The 20460-nt window shown below is 51.3% G+C and overlaps 1 protein-coding gene across 2 annotated transcripts; it reads left to right on the top strand.

Moving 5' to 3' along the window:
* Positions 1 to 3899: 3899 nt before the first annotated feature.
* Padi6 (peptidyl arginine deiminase 6) lies at positions 3900 to 19581 on the top strand. 2 transcript variants are annotated; one of them, XM_087548488.1, is made up of 16 exons: positions 3900 to 4058; positions 4572 to 4749; positions 5549 to 5621; positions 6660 to 6727; positions 7585 to 7696; positions 9732 to 9857; positions 11515 to 11708; positions 11925 to 12028; positions 13029 to 13140; positions 14255 to 14362; positions 14574 to 14728; positions 15655 to 15811; positions 15901 to 16024; positions 17246 to 17316; positions 18109 to 18270; positions 19034 to 19581. In XM_087548488.1, exons 1-16 carry the CDS (start codon positions 3967 to 3969, stop codon positions 19265 to 19267), a joined length of 2070 nt encoding a protein of 689 aa, XP_087404614.1. In that variant the 5' UTR covers positions 3900 to 3966; the 3' UTR covers positions 19268 to 19581.
* The last annotated feature ends 879 nt before the right edge of the window (positions 19582 to 20460 follow it).

Below are 20460 nucleotides of genomic sequence, written 5' to 3'. Positions count from 1 at the left end.
CCACCGAGTTTCACTCTCCCCCTCCAGCCCATCCTCTGTAAAGCACATTGAAATCAGTTTCAGAGCACAGTTGAAGAGCTTCAACAATGGCTGGGAGTTCTTCCGACTTACTACTCTGATGTAGTATCTCTCTTTTTCTTTCTTTCTTTTGGGGCCTAGGGCCTCATGAGTACTAGACAAACTACATCCTCGGCCCTTAAAAATACACTCCTTCAGTCCTCCCAGCACTAGGGAGGCAGAGGCAGGCAGATCTCTGAGTTCGAGGCTAGCCTGGTCTACACAGAGAAGCTCTGTCTCCAAAAACCAAACCAAACCAAGCAAAACAATAAAACCATTCCTGGAAGCCTAGGGTGGTGATGCCCACCTTTAATTTCAGCCCTCGGGAGGCAGAGGCAGGTGGATCACTGTGAATTCAAGGCCAGGCTGGTCTATACATCGAGTTCAGGTTAGCAGGGGTGACACAGTGAGATCCAGAGTCAATTAATTAATTAATTAAAAGAGAGTAAGTAACAACACATTCCTCAGGCCAGTGAGATGGCTCAACGGGCAAAGGCACTTGCCATGACGCCCTACCGAGCCAAGTTTGGTCCCCAGAACCCATGTAAAGGTGGAAAGAGAGCACTGGCTCTGCAAAGCTGTCCTGTGAGTGCCACAGGCCAGTATGGTGTTGGTGTGTGTCAGTACTCACACATGCTATGCACACCCATTCTTCCAGGATGCTGGGGGTGGGGGGTGGATGCTTCAGTGTGATAAGAGCCACGCTCAGATGCATAGCGAGGCAGGGGCTAGCCTGAGCTACATGAAACCCGGTCTCAAGGAAGGGTATCTGAGATGATTTTGAAAGACGAAAGAAAGGTAGGGAATGGAGACCTGGCTCAGTGGTTAGGAGCGGCCCCGGCTCTTGCAGAGGAGCCCACAGAGGAGAGCTCACAGCTGCGTGTGACTCCAGTAGTCCCAGGGCACCTGGTGTCCCCCGCTGACCTCCGTGGGCTCCTGCCCAGGTGTAATTACACTCAGGTGCATACACGTAAACTAAAACCTTAAAAAATGTCTTTAAAAGAGATCCCATCACCTCTCCAGAGCACCGTGGCATGGGGACAAAGCCCTTAGCACTCAGGATCTTTGGGGACATTTACTCGGACCAGAGCACCGGGCCTGCGGGATTCTTAGCAGATCAAACCAAGAGCATCGAACCCCAGCCAGTCATGGGCCGTCAACCTCAACTACGGGACCCAGGGCTTCCCCACAAAGTGCCTCAGACAGGTGTCTTCGTCATCGCAAACCAAATGAATAAATAACGTCCCTCTTTTACCTGATGTTTTACTCTTTTACTGGGTTTTTCCAATAAAAACGGCTTTAGATTGTTCTTGAGATGTTAAACCTCTGGGTTGGGTTACTCCCATCGATGAGTGATTTCCTCTCTCTCTCTCTCTCTCTCTCTCTCTCTCTCTCTCTCCCTCCCTCCCTCCTCCTTTCTTTCCTTTGCTTTGACAGAGGGTCTCTATCTCACTGTGTAGCTCTGACTCACCTGGAAGTCACAATGTAGACCAGGCTGGCCTCGAACTCTGCCCCCTAAGTGCTGGGATTAAAAGTGTGGCCACCATGCCCCACTGTGTGTGTATGTGCATGTGTGTGCATTTGTCTGTGCATGTGTGTATATGTGCATGTGTATGTGCATGTGTGTATGTACATATGTATGTGCATGTGCGTGTGCATGTCTGTGTATGTGCATGTGTGTATGTACATATGTATGTGCATGTGCGTGTGCATGTCTGTGTATGTGCATGTGTGTGCATGTGTGTGTATGTGGATGTGTGTGTGTGGATATGTGTGTGGATGTGTGTGTATGTGCATGTGTGTGCATGTCAAGGTCAGAGGGCAACTTTCGAGGTTCTGTTTTCTCCTTCCACCATGGGTGTTCTGCACATCAAGCTCAATGATGAGCATCTTTACCCACTGAACTACCTGACCAGTTCTGGCTTTTTTCTTCAACCACTCAAGCCAAAAATTCCCTTCATCCCCCATCCCTCAGAGACTGCCTGAGTGTGCCGAGACCGATGTGGTAAACACCACAGACCAGATGTTCTTAAACCCCAGGAGGGGAACAATTTCACTGGGCTGAAGGCTGGGTGGCTGTGAAGCTGTCCCCTTCCAGGTCCCCAGGAGAACTCCTCTCTGCCTCTTCCAGCTCCTTCTGATGGCTGGCTTCCGGTTTCTGCCTTTGCACGTATTGTTTGCTTGTTTTATTTATTTACTTTATTATTTTTTTTTTGAGACAGGATCTTCCTAGTCGCCCTAGCTTACCTGACAATCCTTTTTTAGCTGAGGCTGCCCTCAGACTTGCAAGCATCTTCCTGCTTCAGCCTCCTGGGTGTGTGAGCCGGATGGGAGCTGGTCCCTTCCCTGATAGTCAGGTAGAACGGGAGCGTAATGGAGGTGGCTCTCTCTAAGCTCTTCCCTGCCCCAAGGTCTTCTGGGAAATACGGAGTTTCCATATAGGAGATTCTAATTAACCCAGGCTGGGTCTCTACTCTCGATCCTCCTGCCTCTGCCTACCAAGTTCTGGGATTGCAGACATGAGCCACCATGCTCAGCTCTTAGTGACTGAGTAATGGGGACAGAGCCTAGGACCTGAAGGTTCTCTACCAAAGAGCTACACTCCTACCCACCCCCTTTTCAAAACGTTGACACAGTCTCATTAAATTGGCCAATCTAGGCTTGAAGTCATTCTGTAAGCACAGGCTAGCCTACCTCAACTGGATCCCCCCCGCCCCCGACAACAAATACACACACTGTAGAATGCAGTATGGTATTTGGTGGTGTTTTGAAACAGGGCCTCATTCTGTAACCCAGGCTGGTCTTAAACACAGAAATCCTCCTGCCTCAGTCTGGGTGCTGAACGGGTGATAGGCGGGGACCACCACATGTGGCTTCGTAGTTTGATCTAGGAATGTCATTGCTCAAAGAGACCATGAAACTCACGCATGTACCGGTCATCTCAGCGACTTACAGGGCGGGAGAATGCTGACCCCTCTACTTTAGCAACTTTGAAACGCACAGTAGATATGCAATTTCCTTTCTGCTTCCTGTGTATGTGTGCGTGTGTGTTCTGACCCCACAGTGCACATGTGAAGATCAGAGGTCAGCCTAGATGGACAACAGCTGTAAGCAAGGCTCCACAGGTTTACTCCATGCACCAGCTCGTGCTGCCGGCCCCCACACCCCATCCCCCACCCCACCCTCCCCAATGCTCACAAGAGACACAGCTGTGAGTGACCGACTTATTGTTATCACCAGGAAAAGGCTGCAGGTTGTCTGCCAGGGGCCAGGGATTTGCAGAGCTGACTAGCTCCCTAACACTTCTGCGAGCATAGCACTTTATCAAGCACCCCCTCAGGAGTTCGCACACATCCTAGATCAGTGGTTTTCAACCTTCTTAATGCCGTGACCCTTTAATACAGTTTTTATGCTGTGGTGACCACCCCCTCCTCCAACCATAAGATTATTTCGTTGCTACCTCATAACTAATTTAGGAATCAAAGTGTTTGATATGCAGGATATCTGATGTGTGACTCTCCCCCCACCCTTTGAGGCCAAAACAGGTTGAGAGCTACTGTCCTTGAACCAAGACCCCCCAACAATCTTGAAATGTAGCAAGCACCCTGTCCAGTGGAAGGGCAGAGCTCCAAGCTGTTAGGCTCTGATTTCCCAGGGCTGGAGGCTCCACAGGCAGCAGCTGCTAAGCCATTGATGCTGACTGAAAGGCTCTCCCCCCACCCCGCCCTGTCCTCCTCCCAGAGCTACATGGAAAAAAGCAGGCTCACCTGTGAACCCTAAACAAGGGGGCGGACTGGGGTGGTTCTTACCCCTACTAAAGAGGGAGGCCAAGAAGCCCCAGAGCCCTAGCCAGCTACTCTGGTGGGTTAAAGGCTGCGTCTGACAGGGCTAGCTTGGTTAGGCCTCGCCATGTCTTTTCAGAGTACTCTCAGCCTGTCTCTGGACAGCCCCACCCATGCTATCTGCATGGTGGGTATGGAAATCACCTTGGACATCAGTGGGTAAGGCTTGGCTTGCGCGTGTCTGTAGAGGTAACTGTAAGGGAGGGTCTGGGGAGAGTCCCTGTGTCCAAGAGTCCCAGATTAGCTCTCTTAGCTGAACTGACCGTCCCCAAGGAAATTGGTTTGGTCTCTGCGGGCTCTCCCATCCCAGTACAGGATGCTGACTTAAGACTTTCTCTGCTTCTCACAAGATCCCCCTTAGGTTTGAAGGTGTCCATGGCGAGGCTTGTGTCTTATGGTTCTGGCATTTGCTCATTCCGTGGGTGGAAGCCTGAGGCTCGTGTGTAAAATGAAGACTTGATCCCTTGTGAGGCATTGGGGGAGGTTGGGGTTAGAGTGGAGGCACCCGGGGGTAGAGATAGTAAGAGAGAGGCTAAAGACATTAGGGCTCCCCAAACTTTGATTACTTCTCTCTATCCCCATAAGGTGGATGAAGACTGGAGGGCTGTCCTAGAACCCCGCTGCCTCCTAGGCTGGCGAGTCTCCTGACGTGTATTGTCTCCTATGAACCAGGTGCGCCCCAGATAAGTGTGAGTCCTTCACCATCCGTGGCTCCCCCAGGGTCTTGATCCACATCTCCAGCTCCGTCATTACCGGGAAGGAGGATGCTGTGGTCTGGCGGCCAATGAAACAACCCACAGAGGCACTGGTGAGGATGGTGTCACCCAGCCCCACTGTGGACGAAGACAAGGTGAGCCAGGGAAGGGGAGAAGGAGAGCCCTTACCTCCCCAGGTGAACTCGATCTGGAAGCCGGCAAGCCTAGCTGAAGGCCTTTGGCAATAGGCCTGCCCAGGGCAGACCAGCTGCAGCTGTCTGTGGACAAGAGAGCCAAGGCGGTGCGGGATGGTAAATGGGTGGAATCTGCCTATCTGTGTCTGTGGCAGGCAGTTTCCTTCAGGGGGTGGCTCACCGGGGTAAGTGCTGTACTTTGCATAGGCCAGAATCAACAGTTGTGAACTGAGCTGAGTAGTACACACCTAACTAAACCCAGTTAGTCAGGAGGAGGAGGAGGATCGGCAGTTCGAGGTCTTTCCTGAGCTACTGGACAAGCTCAAAGCCAGGGCAAAAACTTTAGTGAGCCACTATTTCTGGGTTTTGGTTTTTGGTTTGAGACAGGGCTTCTCTGTGTAGCCCTGGCCGTCCTGGAATTCACTCTGTAAACCAGGCTGGCCATGAACTCCAAGATCCTCCTGTCCCTGCCCCCTGAAGACTGAGATTAGAAGTGTTGGAAGACTGGGGATTTAGCCCAGTGGTAGAGCGCTTACCTAGGAAGCGCAAGGCCCTGGGTTCGGTCCCCAGCTCCGAAAAAAAGAACCAAAAAAAAAAAAAAAAAGTGTGGAAGACACACACTCTAGAGTCCTAAGTGGCTATGGCCTCTGGGTGGGTTACTGGAAGCTTCGGTGCTGGAACACAAAGCCAAGGTCAAATGCTTACACACACACACACACACACACACACACACACCCATGGCTCTGGGCTGTCTCCACAGGTGCTGGTCTCCTACTACTGTCCTGACAAAGAGGTCCCCACGGCCACAGCTGTGCTGTTCCTCACTGGTATTGGTAAGTCTCCCTCTAGGAGCTGAAGCTCACCCACCGTTCTCTGGAGAACCAGGGCAGATGTCGTGAAGCAAGAGGGAGAGGCTCCTCGTGCATAAGATGGCCTCCTATTGGCCCTGAGATAGTCACACACCTTTTCCCTTGAAGTTCAGTCTCTTAGAAACAACTAGAATTTGAGTTACCTGCCCCACTTCCTTGTTCCCCACTGCTGATGGGTCTGGTCTAGTTGGAGATCTCCATCTTTGTGATTTAAGGAAGCCTTACTCTCTGAGTGTGCATGAAGCCAGCGGGAGGACATCAGATGCCCTAGGAACTGAAGTTAATGGGTATAGTTACAAGACACATGCTGATGCATGCCGGGAACGGACCTCGAATCCTCTGGGAGAGAGCAGTGAGCGTTAACAGCTGAACTCTCTCCAGTCCCAACTCGAAGCTACTTTTGTAAGAATCAGGTGTCCACTGTGGATGGCTCCCTCCCTCCTGATGTATTTATGAGAACCAGCATGCCTCTGAAAACACTGCCTCTAACCAGGAGTGTCCAGCCTGTGGCCCAGTACAGCTATGGCTAACATCCCAATATAAAACCGTACACTTAAAAGAGATCTATGTTTGCTGGGCTGTTGCGGTGCACGCCTTTAAGTTAAAGCACTCAGGAGGCCCAGGCAAATGCAGATCATCAATTAAATTTTAGGACAGCCTGGTCTTACAAAGTGAGTCCCAGAACCGCAGAACTACACAGAGAAACCCTGTCAGAATTTGAAACTACTTTAGTGTGATTTACTGTGTCAATTGCAGGGTTTCAGCACAGATTTTGTAGGTGTGGATGCTGCACTTCTTAAAAAAGATCTTACATATATGAATACACATGGTGCTGTCTTCAGAGGGCATCGGATCCCATTACAGATGGTTGGGAGCCACCATGTGGTTGCTGGGAATTGAACTCGGGACCTCTGGGAGAGCAGTCGGTGCTCTTAACCGCTGAGCCATCTCTCCAGCCCCATTAGCAGTCCAGGTGTCTGAGACCCTTCCCTTCCTTTTCAGAGGTCTCCCTGGAGGCAGACATCTATCGGGATGGACAACTGGACATGCCAAGTGATAAACAAGCTAAGGTGAGGCTGCTTGGTCAGGGGCAGGGGGCAGGACCCAGGAGAGCCATCCCTGAGCCCCAGCCCGTGTTTATCTGACTTTTGGGGTGTTGAAGTCTCCCCACTATATACCACAAATCAAGGTCAATGAAGTAAACTTCTGATCTACTGAAACAGCCAGTGTGTGTGCACCTAGCAAGGGGTGTGTGTGTGTGTGTGCGTATGCGTATGCGCACGTGTGTACCTAGTCCGGTGTGCATGGCACATGTTCCTTTTTAACCCCAGCATCCCAGAAGTTAGAAGCTGAAAGATGAGGGTTTGAAGACCATTCTTGGAGAGACATAGGGAATTCCAAGCCCCCTTGAGGTTGGGGATTTAGCTCAGTGGTAGAGCGCTTGCCTAGGAAGCGCAAGGCCCTGGGTTCGGTCCCCAGCTCTGAGAAAAAAAAAAAAAAAGAACCAAGCCCCCTTGAGCTATACAGTAGGTCCAGTCTGAAAACAAAATGGAGTCGGGTGTGGTGGCAGCCGAGACTGTCATCCCAGTACGTGGACGCGGGGTAGAGAGTTTAGTGCCATCTCAGGCCTTTTACATAGACAGATTGTCTCAAAACAAAGCCAAAAGAGCCTGGTGTCCAGAGGCACTGGCTTGGTGATGTAGTCAGCTATAGCCAGCGCCCATCTTGGGACCTCTGGTGGGACACGGCTGTTTGCGGCATGCCTCTCTATTCCAGAGACAAAGCAGCAACTGTTACCTTTACTTTGGCCTTCTGTCCCCACAGGTCATCTTTCTCATTCTGGGGTCTCCTGGGTCCCCAGGGCCTCTGAATAGAAGTGTAGAAGGTTGGCTTGTCTATCCTATCTCAATGTCCCTGTTATTTGCAGAAAAGATGGATGTGGGGTCTGAACGGCTGGGGAGCCATCCTGCTCGTGAATTGTAATCCTGAAACCCCAAGCCAGTCTGATGAGCAGTCCGGGGCTCAGGAGAGCCCCAGAGGTATGTGCCCTGGATGTTCCCCACTTCTCTGGAGCTCTGGCCTCCCCTTGGTGCACACACAGGTCACAGCTGACTTCCTTGGGGAAGGCGGAGTCTTTATTCTAGGTTGGGGGGGGTGTGTTGTTCCTTAGAACATTTGCTTAAGATGTACAAAGGGCTGGCGTTACTGGCACATCTAAGGGTTTTATGCCTTGAGGCTGGGTAATGAGAGCCCATATGGCTTCATATGAAGATGTCTATATAGCTTTTAACTATTTAAATTTAATGTGTAAGAGTACACTGCGACTGTCCTCAGACACGCCAGAAGAGGGCATCAGATCCCATTACAGATGGTTGTGAGCCACCATGTGGTTGCTGGGATTTGAACTCAGGACCTCTGGAAGAACAGTCAGTGCTCTTAACCGCTGAGCCATCCCTCCAGGCCGTGTGTATAGCTTTTTAAGAGCTTTGTTCACGGCCAGGCAGTTGGTAGCATACGCACTTGGGAGGCAGAGGCAGGGAGATTTCAGAGTTCAAGGCCAGCATGGTCTACAAAGCAAGCTTCAGGCAGCCAGGGCTACACAGAGACCCTGACTCAGGAACTGTGTCCTCCCACCCCCGCCGCCAAAAGAAAACAAGCAAACACAATTATTCATTACATATGTGTTTGTGACCATGCGTGTATTGGAGACCCTGAGGTCAGAGTAGAATTCCTGGAACTGAAATTCAGTTGATTTTAAGCTACGTGAAGTAGATGCTGGGAGCCAAACCCAGATCTTTGGAAGAGCACCAAGTGCTCTTAACCACAGAACCAACTTTCTGCTCTTACACATGTGTGTTTGAGACCATGGTCTCGTGCAGCCCAGGCTGGCCTTGAATGCCTGTATCTACCTCCTGAATTACAAAGGTGTTTCATGGGTTGGAGAGACAACTCATTGGCTAACAGCACTGACTGTTCTTCCAGAGGTCCTGAGTTCAAATCCCAGCAACCACATGGTGGCTCACAACCATCTGTAATGGGATCCGATGCCCTCTTCTGGTGTGTCTGAAGACCGTGTACTTTTTTTTTTTTTTTTTTTTTTTTTGGTTCTTTTTTTCGGAGCTGGGGACCGAACCCAGGGCCTTGCGCTTCCTAGGTAAGCGCTCTACCACTGAGCTAAATCCCCAGCCCCGACAGTGTACTCTTATATATAAAATCTTAAAACCACCCATATCTGTAAAGTATTATTAAACAATTAAAACAAGCAAAACAAAAGCCTTCTTTTAAAGTGTTTTACCACACCCAGTTTATATAATGCTAGGAATTGTACCCCCTCCACCCCCCAAGGGCTCTGCATGCTAGGCAAGCCCACTACTAGCTAAGCTACATCCTCAGCTCCCATGCAAATCTTTTTTTTTTTTTTTTTTGGTTCTTTTTTTTTCCGGAGTTGGGGACCGAACCCAGGGCCTTGCGCTTCCTAGGCAAGCGCTCTACCACTGAGCTAAATCCCCAACCCCCCATGCAAGTCTTTAATGTCTGATAACAAACCATCATTTCCTGGCTGAGTGAGCTGTGTTTTGCCACCTGAGAGGGTGGAGAGATGAGGCGATTGACCTCACGAGGCGGTGACTCTGAATCCACAGACGGAGCAGTGGAGTGTGGGATTGGGGGAGCCTTGCTGCAGTGAGCAGGCTGGGAACTTTGGAGTGTCTCAGCAGAGGATGTCTGATGAGCCTTAAAGACAGATGACTGTTGGGCTGGAGAGATGGCTCAGCAGTTAAGAGCACCCGACTGCTCTTCCAGAGGTCCTGAGTTCAATTCCCAGCAACCACATGGTGGCTCACAACCATCTGTAAAGAGATCTGATGCCCTCTTCTGGTGTATCTGAAGACAGCTACAGTGTACTTATATATAATAAATCTTTAAAAAAAAAAAAAAAAAGACAGATGACTGCTTATACCTGTCATCCCAGCCTGGGCAACCAAGACTCAATACCCTTTCCATCCCTGTCCCCGTCCGTCAATCCCTTTCCTATCCTGGTGCCTGGTCTGAGCCTGCATGCACGCTCTTGGACAGAAATACAGAACCTGTCTCAGATGACGCTAACTGTGGAGGGCCCCACCAGCATCCTTCGGGACTACCAGTTGCTTCTACATACCTCCAAGGAAGAGGCGAAGAAGACAAGAGTCTACTGGGCTCACAGTAAGTCCCAGCCCTACTCCATCTCGGCATGACAGCCAGATGGGTGGCCCCTGTACTACATCTAACAGGGTGCCCAGAAGAAGCTGCAGTTGTAGGTCACAGGCTGTGTCGCCAGATCTGTGTTGTAAAGGCTATCTGGTTCCCACCTTTACCAGAGAGGAAGTCTGTACACACTATGGGTTAGCCAGTCTGTCTGAGCAATGCCTAGCCTCAGGTTTCTCATAGCCAGGAAAAGAAAAATGTCTTTGAGCTGATAGGACACCTTATAGAGATGATATCCCCAAGTTAACTCCTCCGAGGATCCATTAAAAACAAACTTTGTGTGGGTATCGTGTGTAACATGCTTGCCTAGGCGCTGTGTGTGCCTGCAGAGGCCCAGAAGGAGTCCCTGGTTAGATGGTGGAGTCTGCAAAATGTATGTAGGTGCTGGAACTTGTAGAGGACTGGTCTAGCCTGGAACCACCTTCTTAGCCAAGGCCTCAACTCTAGTGACGTTGTCAAAATCTGGTGACTCAGAAGGCAGAGTGACACCGTGGTCACGGCACAACCCAGGTGGCACCCCCCATCCCCTGCTCACCCCGCAAGGAGGCAAGTGGCAAGTGCTGTTGTCTGTCCAGGTTGATTGAAGGGCCCAGGAAAATGAGTGGACCGGGGGCTGTTGGCTTTGACTTGCCATAACTGGCCTGGTAACCACTCTAGGACTGGGGTGAGAAGGCTCCAGGTGGTCAGCGACACCGGAGAGCTTTGGTTTCTTTCTTTTTTTTTTTTTTTTTTTTTTTTTTTTTTTGGTTCTTTTTTTCGGAGCTGGGGACCGAACCCAGGGCCTTGCGCTTCCTAGGGAGCTTTGGTTTCTTAACTGTCAGGTAATCAGGTAATTCCCAATGAGAATGACCAGAGTGGAGTCTAGCTACGAAAGACCAGGAACCTTTAGATGTCTTCTGTGGTTCCTCGTTTGGCTTAAACTGAAATGGGTTTCATTTACGAGTTGGGGGCAGGGTACCACAACTCTAGGTCCCTCTAGAAATGCCTTTGGAGAGGGGTCATCCACCCATCCCCGGGTCAGGGGCTGGCATGCTGGTGAGGCTGCCAAAGGCCATCTTTTGCATGCTGCGTGTGTCACCTTTACGGGGCTTGGTTACAATTCTCCATGGTTGGTTTTATAAACTCTCAAGTGTCTCAAACTCGACAGTTAGGTTTCTGAGTCCCGACGCCTAATGTGTCCGTCATAAGCCCTCAAAACCATGTTGGTGTTTGAAGCTGGAGAGGTAAACTCGGGAAAGCACTTGGCCTGGAACACGGATTAGCAAGAGTTCAGATCTGGAACCCCAGAGCTTGGGAGGTAGATGCCAGGATCCTTGAAGCATGCTGGTCAGCTACTCTAGCCGAATCGGAGCATTCCTAGCCCAGTGAGGAGACCTTGTCCCAAATAAGGGGTGGTTGAAGATGCTGCCTGTACCAACTTCCGGCCTCCACTTGCATGTGAGCACACATGCAAACATACAGTATGCTTAGCGTGTTAAGTGGCTCTTAACTGTGATAGTCCCCTGAGTCCTCAGCTCCAATCTCGGCTCCCATGTCAAGATGCTGTGCTCAACCGTTGGAACAGTGATCTCCTCCACAAAGCTTTAGCAGCTGGCCGCCCCCTTGTCTGTCCTAGGTACCACCTCTGCCTATGAAGGCGCCTCTGCCTATGAACTGGTAGTAGGACCTGACAAACCTTTCCACATCCTGCCTACCTTTGACACCCGTGGGAAAGAGACTTTCTACATAGAAGCCACAGAGTTCCCATCTCCCAGCTTCTCTGGCCTGATCTCCTTCTCGGTCTCCCTAATAGAACAGGCTCATGACCAGGTATGCCGCTGGGTCAGCTAGAGTCCCCGGGCTTGGTGGAGGGGGAGAGCCTCAGTGCTTAGGCAGGGACGCTGAGGAGTGTGAGCCTCTTGGTAGAGCTTGGAGTGTTACAGAGTTGTGGAATGCAGTGGGCTCAGCTCTAGATCACAGTGGGGGGTGTAAAGGAAAAGGTGGCTGTGACAGAACCAGGTTGTGATGGAAATCCATCCATTGCAGTTGATCCCAGAGACCCCGCTATATAAGGATACAGTGATGTTCCGGGTGGCACCTTACATCTTCCTGCCCAGTACCCAGCTGCCTCTAGAGGTTTACCTGTGCCGGTAAGAGTGCCTGAAGCCACCTGGGCAGTGTGTATTGCTCCCCCTCTCTCCTTCCTCCTTCCCCCAGGCCACCTGGGAGACTCAAAGTCTTTGGAGAGTTGCAAAGGAAGTCAGCATAAATGTTGGGACTGGACTAGAATCCCCAACTGGGACATATCCCAATTGTGACTCGCCAGGGTGATCAATTCTTAAGGGTCCAGTTTGTAAAACTGGATGTCTTGACCCCAAGCTCCAACGGTCACTTTGCACCCAAGGAATGAACATCTACTGTGGATCTAGGAGTGTGGATCTGTCTGAAAACATAAGACCCCAAGTTTTTCCAGGTGTGGGAATCCCAGCACTCGGGAGACAAGAGGCAGGCCAGTCTCTATGGCAAGTTAACAGGTCACTGTGTGGAGTTGGGGATTTAGCTCAGTGGTAGAGCACTTGCCTAGCAAGTGCAAAGCCCTGGGTTCGGTCCCCAGCCCCGAAAAAAAAGAAAAGAAAAAAAAAGAAAAAAACAAACAAAAAACAGGTCACTGTGTATTAACGAAAACCGTTGTCTTTTTTTTTTTTTTTCCGGAGCTGGGGACCGAAGAAAACCGTTGTCTTAAAAACAATCTATATTTCCAGGTGTGCTAATGTCAGCTATAGGTAGGATGACCTCATTGGCCATCTTAGAGCTACCTAGTTTCTGATAGTCCCTTAGGGAGCAGTCATTCAATAGTTTGAGCAGAGGATGCCCATACCAGTTTAGGATAAAAAGGGTGTGCATAGAGGTGATCAAAAGGTGTGAACAGGATTGGACTATCACCAGCCACCAGCATGGTCTAGCCTGGTCTAGGCAGAAAAAGTCTAAGCCAGTGACGTGACCTATGCTGAGGTAAGGGGGACAGTTGTTGGCTCCATCACTTTGGGTGCAGAAAACAGCCCCCCTCTTTGCCTTCCCCTTGGCTCAGGGAATATGACTTTGACTGTTTTGAGGACCTTGAAATCACAGTGGGCTTCTTGGTGGTGGCAGGGAGCTACAGCTGCAAGGCTTTGTGGACTCCGTGACAAAGCTGAGTGAGAAGAGCAACGTGCAGGTGGCATCCGTCTATGAGGACCCCAACCGCCAGGGCAGGTGGCTACAGGTAACTGGCACCCAGCTGGGACGACCTAGCCGTGGAGGAGCAGGGCAGGGAGGTTTCTCACATGTCACAAAATGACCTTGAGTAAGCCAGCGTGCCACCGAGGCATGCCTACTTGTCAAGGATAATCTGGAGTCCCCAGCCCCTTTCCAGAGGCTTCAAGAACAGCTGAGACCTCCATTGCAGGTGCTGGAGCTGGGGTTGTATATGTGAGATGTCCGGATTGGAGCCGGCTTGGCTTTGGGTCTGCCCGGTCCTTCTGCTCCAATGACATCTGAGCACTCGGCCAGGGCCTAGAGAGGAGGACAGATGCCTTCAGTTCAGCCAGGCCTGAGCTAGAGTCTAATCCCTTGGAGACAGACATAATAGCCTTTATCTGGTCATTTGAGTAGCTGAGGAGACATTCAGATGGGTCATGAGCCAGGCACTGCTGGGGGCTGGGCTGGGGGCCACCAGCTCTTCAAGTAGCATAGCCGTTGACATGGAGGTGGCCATGTAGGGTGTGCTGGAGGGCTCGAGGTGTTAATCAGAGGCAGGTAGGGAGTGCACTGTGGGTTAAGACCTTTCCAGCAACGTACAGAAGCCAACACCAAGCAAAGTGGGGGTGACAGGTACAAGCCAGAGTTGAAAGGTCAAGGGCTAGGAAAGTAGCTCAGAGTGCTTGCCTAACAGGGAGTCCCCAGCACTGTGTAAATGGGGGTATGGGGTGGTATGCATTTGTAATCCCTTGGAGACAAGGGGTGGAATCAAGGATTCACCACCACCACCCCCCGCCGCAAAAAAAAAAGGCAGTCCCTTGGCTGAGATGCAAGGAACTCTGGTTGTGGGAGATTGTGCTAGAAGGCATCATAGGGTAGGTCACCAATACCAGAAACCACTTGACTTGGTTGTAGAGCTGTCAGGCCTGTCAGTGGCTTGGGAGAGACAATGGATTCTCAGTCTTAAACCAGAAGGTGGAAGGGCCAAGTCGAGCAAAGCCTCTGAGGGAAGTTTTGAGGGCCGAGCCAGAGCTGTCCTCAAAGCTTCTTATTGTCTGTGGCTGCTCCCAGAGAGCCTGCAGCAGATGAGGAAGTGGCGGATGGAGAGAATTAACCTCCATCCTTCTGTCTTCCCCCAGGACGAGATGGCTTTCTGCTATACGCAGGCTCCTCACAAGACTCTGTCCTTCATCCTTGACACCCCGAGGGTTGCCAAGCTGGAAGATTTCCCCATGAAATACTCACTGGTGTGGCGCTGGGATAGTTTCTGAATCTTGTCAACTTCTCAAGCCTGGTGTTGAGCCAAGGATGCTAGGATGTTGGGGGCCAGGGGGGTTGAGGTCCCAGGTGGTCTTTGAGGGGAAGGAGAGATGTGCATGTCCCCAACAGTGGTGTGACGGATCCTATGTCCAGTCTCTCCCGGGTAACACCCCTTTCCCCACCGGGTGGTCTCCTTAGAGCCCTGGCGTTGGCTACCTGATCCAAGAAACTGAGGACCACCGGGTGGCTAGCCTGGATTCCGTCGGGAACCTGATTGTATCCCCGCCTGTCAAGGCTCAGGGCAAAGACTACCCACTAGGAAGGATTCTCATTGGTGGCAGCTTTTACCCCAGGTGAGCAGGAAGATCAGAGGGACAGGTGACCCAGGTGCCTTAAAAGAAAGACCGTCACCCTGGTTCCAGTAACTCTCGGATTCCCCCTCAGCAGATCTGCACCCTTCTTGAAATGGAGGGATACTTGAGCCTTTGGCTTGAAGTTAGAAAAAAGCAAGCTTGAGGGTGGGGTCAGGGATTTAGCACAGCTGGTGCCTAGCGAACAGGCCCTAGGTCAGTTTTATCCTTGATTTGAACCTCTGGATTTGAGGCCAGCCTGAGGTATATGGGAACCCTCTTAAAAACTACCAAAAAACTTTTAATTCTCAAAAAAATTAAGACTTATGTATACAGCATTCTGACTGCATGTGAGCCTTCAGGCCACCAGAGGGCGCGCCAAACCTCATCACCCATAGTTGTGAGCTGCCTTGTGGTTGCTGGGAATTGAATTCTGGAGAGCCGGTGCTCTCTTAACCTCTGAACCATCTCTCCAGCCCTGATTCTCTAGTTTAAGTCCACCTGGGCTGTTGGCCTAGGAGACGGGGCTCTCCCAAACATGGGGGTTGGGTGGGGGCCATGTAACTCCCAAACCAGAGAGCCCTGGGCTCAGTCATTAGGATCGCATGACTGGGCTTGAGCTAGGTCACTGTGAGGGCCACACCCACTTTAAACTTTATTCCTGTGGATGAGAACCATCGTACATGTTAAGCACAATGCTCAGGGAGTCTGTCCTCTACTATGAGGGTCCCAGGGATTCAATATCGGCCCCCCAGGCTTGGCAACAAGTTAATTATCTTCTGAGCCAGTTCATTGGTCCAGAATTAAGGAATCTTTCTAAAGCCCCACCCTATTCATTGGCAAGAGCAGTCCAATGAAGTCCACCAAAGAGGTGGCTCAATTGTCCGTGTCCAAGTCACTCAAAGGCGTCTTTCCATCTTTTCTTCCAGCTTTGAGGGCCGGGACATGAGCAAGGCCCTACGAGACTTCGTGTACGCCCAACAGGTGCAGGCCCCTGTGGAGCTCTTCTCGGATTGGCTGATGACCGGTCACGTGGATCAGTTCCTATGCTTTGTCCCTGTCGATGATAAGAACAGTGACAGGAAGGTTAGTGTTAGGGGCCAGAGAGGGGACAGCTGCTGAAGACCCCAGGGACCGCCCCCCGCACAGCAGGTGACTGTGACCTCCCTCCCCAGGGCTTCCGCCTGCTGCTGGCCAGTCCCAGTGCCTGCTATGAGCTCTTTGAACAGAAGCAGAAGGAGGGCTTTGGGGACGTGACGCTGTTCGAAGATGTCAGAGCAGAACAGCTCATTTCTAATGGTAAGGTGACTCTCCTAGTACTTTCCTTCCCACCGCAAGCCCCAGTCCCATCAAGACAGGGTCTCACTGTGAAATCATGGCTGTTCTGGCACTCCCTCTGTAGACCTTCCCCTCCCCACCATAGAATCACTTTCATTGACTGCTACTTCATAACTGTAACTTTGCTACTGCTGTGAATTTTCTTTTTCTTTAAAGATTTATTCATTCATTATATATAAGTACACTGTAGCTGTCTTCAGATACACCAGAAAAGGGCATTGGATCTCTTTACAGATGGTTGTGAGCCACCATGTGGTTGCTGGGAATTGAACTCAGGACCTCTGGAAGAGTAGTCGGGGGTGCTCTTAACCGCTGAGCCATCTCTCCAGCCCTACTGTTGTGAATTTTAATGTAAATGTTTTCCAATGTCCTTTGGTTGAGAACCACTGTTGCGTCTTCATTTGTCCTCCTTGGTAGAGAGGGCACAGAATCCTAAGAGCTGGTGGGACGGCCACTGTTGGGTCACTTTACACTGTGGGGGAGGGGTGAGCACCCTACTGTGCACCAGGCAGACCTGAAGCAATGGCCACGATAAACTGACTTCCATCAGCCCCAACTGGTGATACTATGTGACCTCCATGGGGGATCACTGGCTTTAGTATATGTCAGTCAATAACACTTGCAAGTCTCCCTTAAGGGAATATCCCCTTAAACACAAGGGGACTGGAAGAGAAGGTGTGTCCTGGGCCACCTGACATAAATGGGAACTCTGGGGGACAAAGACCTGGTCCAGAAAGGGTGGGGGGCCATCAGGAGGTTTAAACCTGGGTTTAGAGACTCGAACCATCTACCCCTCTCAACTCCTGAGCAACTGTCTGTGGTCGGGCCTAGGAATACCTTTCTTGTCCTGGCGACAAAGGTCATGGGGAAACAGACTAGAAGGCAAAGGCTGAGCATGTCACCTGAAGTGGCATCCGAGAAACAAGTTGAACTGTCATCACATGTAGAAGGGTCCCTGATAACTCCTCGGGGTAGCACCATACAGCTGTGTAGAGGGTTGAGGGGTCCAGCTGAGTGGGGGCCGATGTCGCCATCCTTATGTACTGAGCTTGCTTCCCTTTGAGCCTGGATCGGTGGCAGTAAAACCCTGTCTGGGTTTTCTGGCGTAGAAACACTGTGGCTTGCACTAGATCCAGTTGCTGGGTCGAGCTGGTCACCGATCTGTCTGGTCTCTTTCCACAGGGAGGGAGGTCAAAACCATCTCCCAAATCCTGGCTGATGAGAATTTGCGAGAGCAGAACGCCTATGTGGAGGTAACCGCCTGGGGTTGCGGGGCTGCCCCACGAAGGCATCAGCATTGCTGGACTGAGGGGGGGGAGGGTCTTGATCCTACTGGGGGTGGGAATGGCCATCAGCCCCAGATATGGACTTCAGGAGTGCAGTGAGGTGCTGTTCATTAGGTCCATACTACTCTTAGATTATACCACTGTACATGATGCCCTGGCCTCTGCAGGGGTACCTGCTTCTAACAGGGAGGGTACCTGCTGGGCTGTAAGGCCAAGATGAGCCTTGGGTCCAGAGGCTTTTTTTTTTTTTTTCGGAGCTGGGGACCGAACCCAGGGCCTTGCGCTTCCTAGGCAAGCGCTCTACCACTGAGCTAAATCCCCAACCCCTCAGAGGCTTGATTTTTATTTCAAACTGAAGTCGGATACCAAGGGTGATGGCTATTAGCAGGGAAGTGCCCAGTGGTTGAGCAGGCGGGAGCGACTGCTTTAGAGCTAAGGGGAGAACCTGAGGTCCGAAGACTTGTTTGCCTCCCAGCCCCAGGTCTGCTCATCTGAGAGACGAAGGGGCCTTGTGACATTAGTGGCTGTCTAGCAAAGACTAGTCAGGATTGCTGGCCTCCTGCACCACAGCCTCTGAACTCCCTTCACCTTAGGCCTGCTATAAGGGAAGGCTACCACGGCCATACAGGACTCCGGCTCACAGAGATTTGAGCCAAATAGAAGGCTCTGAGACCTCCTCTGGATCCGTGTGGAAACGAGCGGCTCCTCCATGATCTGTCCACAATCCTGCCGTCCCACCCCCACTTCCCTGTCTTGCAGAAGTGCATCAGCCTGAACCGCACCCTTCTGAAGAAGGAACTGGGACTGGTGGACAATGACTTCATCAGGATCCCACAGCTCTTCTGCCTGGAGCCGCTGACAAACGTCCCCTCCAACCAGCAGACCTCAAAACTCTTTGCAAGGCCTTACTTCCCCGACATGGTGAGGACTGCTGAGTATGCCTGCCTCTGACACATCTGCTTAGCCCACGGTGCTTGGTTGCCTTTGCTGGCTGTAGTGCAAGACTATATCCGACTATATCCGATGGGTGTGGTCCAAAATGGGGGCCGGATGTAGCCGGCAGGTTCATGTGCACGTTACCAAAGATCGCCAACGAGCGGAGCATGAGAGAACACATTTTATTATTATTTTTTTTTTTTTGTTACTTGAGTGTTATCAATACAAACTGCTGTGTGCCGGAAGAGGTCATCAGAGCACATTTATTTAGACAGTCGTGAGCCACCGTGTGGTTGCTGGGAATTGAACTCGGGGCCTCTAGAAAAGCCGTCAGTGCTCGTAACCGCTAAGAGCCATCTCTCCAGCCCCAGGAAGGTATTCTTAAATGCTAGCTGGGATATAGGGTACACAGACAAGGTCAGAGCAACTAAATCTAGAAATTATGTGGTTAAGTCACTAAGGTTAGTTCGCTGCTGGTCAGATTTGCCGAGAAACATTGGCACATTCTGGAAAGCTAAGCAAACGGACTGATTTCACTGAGGCCAATTTTGACCAGTGATGCCTACGTTAGACACAGGCTTTAGACGTCTGGCCAACCCTAGGGAATGACATGTAGTTTCTTTTTCTCCCTGTGCCTAATTCTATGCCCCTAACCCCCTACCACCCACTGGGAAGGGCATATAGCCTTTCAGGACTGCCCCCTGCCTCACCCTAGCTCTAACAGCTGCCTGACCTTCACTCTGAACAGCTGCAGATGATCGTGCTAGGCAAGAACATTGGGATCCCCAAGCCCTTCGGGCCCCAAATCAAGGGCACCTGCTGCCTGGAAGAGACGGTCTGTGGCTTACTGGAGCCCCTGGGTCTCAAGTGCACCTTCATTGATGACTTTGACTGCTACTTGGCCAACATAGGGGACGCCTGTGCCAGTGTCATCGTAAACCGGGTGCCATTTGCATTCAAGTGGTGGAAGATGAACCCATAAATCCTGGGCCCCAGAGCTGCCCATCTGCCCCGGAGCGGATGGCCTTTACCATAGAGCCGGAGTGGTGTGTGAGCATTGTTGTTGGCCACTGGGTTGAAGGGACAGAGAGCTGGGGAGATAGGGTCTCTCAGACCTACCAGTTTGACACCTCTGGGGGGGGGTGGGGAAGGGGGAAGGAAAAGCTATATGTAACCAAAGTATAGAGCCAATAAACTATGGTGTTCTGAGTGCATCTCAGGGGAAGCTGGTTTACTTGGCAGAAGGGGCTGCTGAGGAAGCTTGCCCCATCCTGCAGATGACTGGGGCCCTGAGTCAACATTCTTCTGAATTTATAACGGGAAGTCTCGCCGAACTTAAAATGGCTTTGGGTTTGAAGCGGCTATGCTACACTCCAGGCTGGAGGAGGGGAGGGGCTGACCCCAGCGTCCCTACAGACAGGGTCTAAGCAGAGGTGGCAGTCTGGTCTCCTTGATCTGTCACGTGACAGCACGGACAAAGATAACTGGGTAAGCTGCTGCTAGTTCTCAAAGCCTGCAGTCTTCCACTCTAGCAGGTGTCTGGTCTCCTGCCTGTGTCAAGGGCAGGTGCTGGTAACGGTAGAGTGCTTCTAGGATCTAGTGCATCTATAGGGTACCCACTGCCCCCGGGCAAACCTGAAAACAGTGACTCTCATCCTATGAATCGGGTAGAGCGGGGTCTGGAGCCAGTAATGCCACTCACCACACCGCCACGCCCCTAAGGATTGTAGGTAGCAGGGGGCATCTGCATGTGGCCATGCAGTCTGATGGAGCACGGGGTGAAGGGCTCACCCCAAGCTGTCCTGCACAAGTTTCCTGCCCTGCATCCCTACGCCACAACACTGAACAGTGGCCTAGGGGAGCCATTTGGTGACTTCGAGCTACTCCGCAGAGTGCCCTGTTCAGGGATAGGTGTGGGTTTGATGTGCCAGCTATTCTGACCTCCGTGGCATGCAGTTTCTTGCTCATTTGTACCCAAGAGTTTATAGTTGATGGGTGCAGAGAACTTTGTGGCTGTGGCCCCTACATAGTCTGGACCCTGACACACAACAGTAACCTCCAACGTGAGAGGGAAGATTCCCATGCCTACTTGGCATTCCTGGGTGGTTAGCTTGTAGATCCAGATCTATCCCTAGAGCCAGAGTACGGAGTCCACGAGGGGAACAGTACCCGTCT

This window comes from Rattus norvegicus, chromosome 5 (assembly GCF_021556685.1).
Source record: "Rattus norvegicus strain SHRSP/BbbUtx chromosome 5, alternate assembly SHRSP_T2T, whole genome shotgun sequence".
Lineage (NCBI taxonomy): Eukaryota > Metazoa > Chordata > Mammalia > Rodentia > Muridae > Rattus > Rattus norvegicus.
The sequence above is the reverse complement of the archived record's forward strand: the minus strand, read 5'-3'. Positions and strand labels throughout refer to the sequence as shown.

What these genes read in the sequence shown, in the direction of transcription:
- Padi6 (XM_087548488.1), top strand. Translation starts at nt 3,967, where the DNA reads ATGTCTTTTCAGAGTACTCTCAGCCTGTCTCTGGACAGCCCCACCCAT. An exon ending in AAGAGTCTACTGGGCTCACA is followed by an intron (nt 9,858 to 11,514) that starts GTAAGTCCCAGC and finishes TGTCTGTCCTAG; the next exon opens with GTACCACCTCTGCCTATGAA. An exon ending in TCCCCATGAAATACTCACTG is followed by an intron (nt 14,363 to 14,573) that starts GTGTGGCGCTGG and finishes TGGTCTCCTTAG; the next exon opens with AGCCCTGGCGTTGGCTACCT.